The 569-nt window shown below is 44.6% G+C and overlaps 1 protein-coding gene across 1 annotated transcript in view; it reads left to right on the forward strand.

Annotated features, from left to right (window-relative positions):
- The first annotated feature begins 321 nt into the window (after window positions 1–321).
- Window positions 322–569, forward strand: part of LOC112499983 (protein FAR1-RELATED SEQUENCE 5-like) — an 18,986-nt gene continuing 18,738 nt past the window's right edge. The window contains exon 1 of the mRNA XM_025103242.1: window positions 322–367. Within this exon, the coding sequence (XP_024959010.1) occupies window positions 322–367 (46 nt within the window). The remainder of the gene's footprint in view (window positions 368–569) is intronic.

Raw genomic sequence — 569 nt, forward strand, 5'->3', positions numbered from 1 at the left:
CCACTCGGTGGATCTTCACATTCTAATGGAAATGATGTTCCACCTGTTGAGGAAGATGAGAATGAAGATCTTTCATTCAACATGTATATCCCATCGGTCTGTCCTGAACAAGAACCAACCGATCCGGCACCTCTTTCCTGTGTGGAACCCTCAACTGGTGTCAATGTTCCTATTTCTTCTACTAGGGACGTCGGTGACCCAACCTCAGTAGTTGTCTATTCCAATCCTCTGACGAATGCTGACGGTGCCTCTACCTCTCTCCCTCTTCCTCTTTCTCTTCCTCCTGCCACTAAGTGGACAAGAGATCACCCAATAGAGTAAATGATTGGTGATCAGCAAGCAGGTGTCCAAACACGTCGTGGTGCTGGTAATATCTGTTTGTATGTCAATTTTCTATCTCTCATCGAGCCTAAAAGGATTGAAGAAGCTCTTGATGATCCTAGCTGGATCAATGTCATGCAAGAAGAACTACTGCAGTTCGAGCATAACAAAGTTTGGAGACTGGTCCCCCGACCAACCAACAAAACAATTATTGGCACAAAGTGGATCTTCAGAAATAAAATGGATGA

This window comes from Cynara cardunculus (assembly GCF_001531365.2).
Source record: "Cynara cardunculus var. scolymus isolate 2C chromosome LG 17, CcrdV1, whole genome shotgun sequence".
Taxonomy (NCBI): Eukaryota; Viridiplantae; Streptophyta; class Magnoliopsida; order Asterales; family Asteraceae; genus Cynara; species Cynara cardunculus.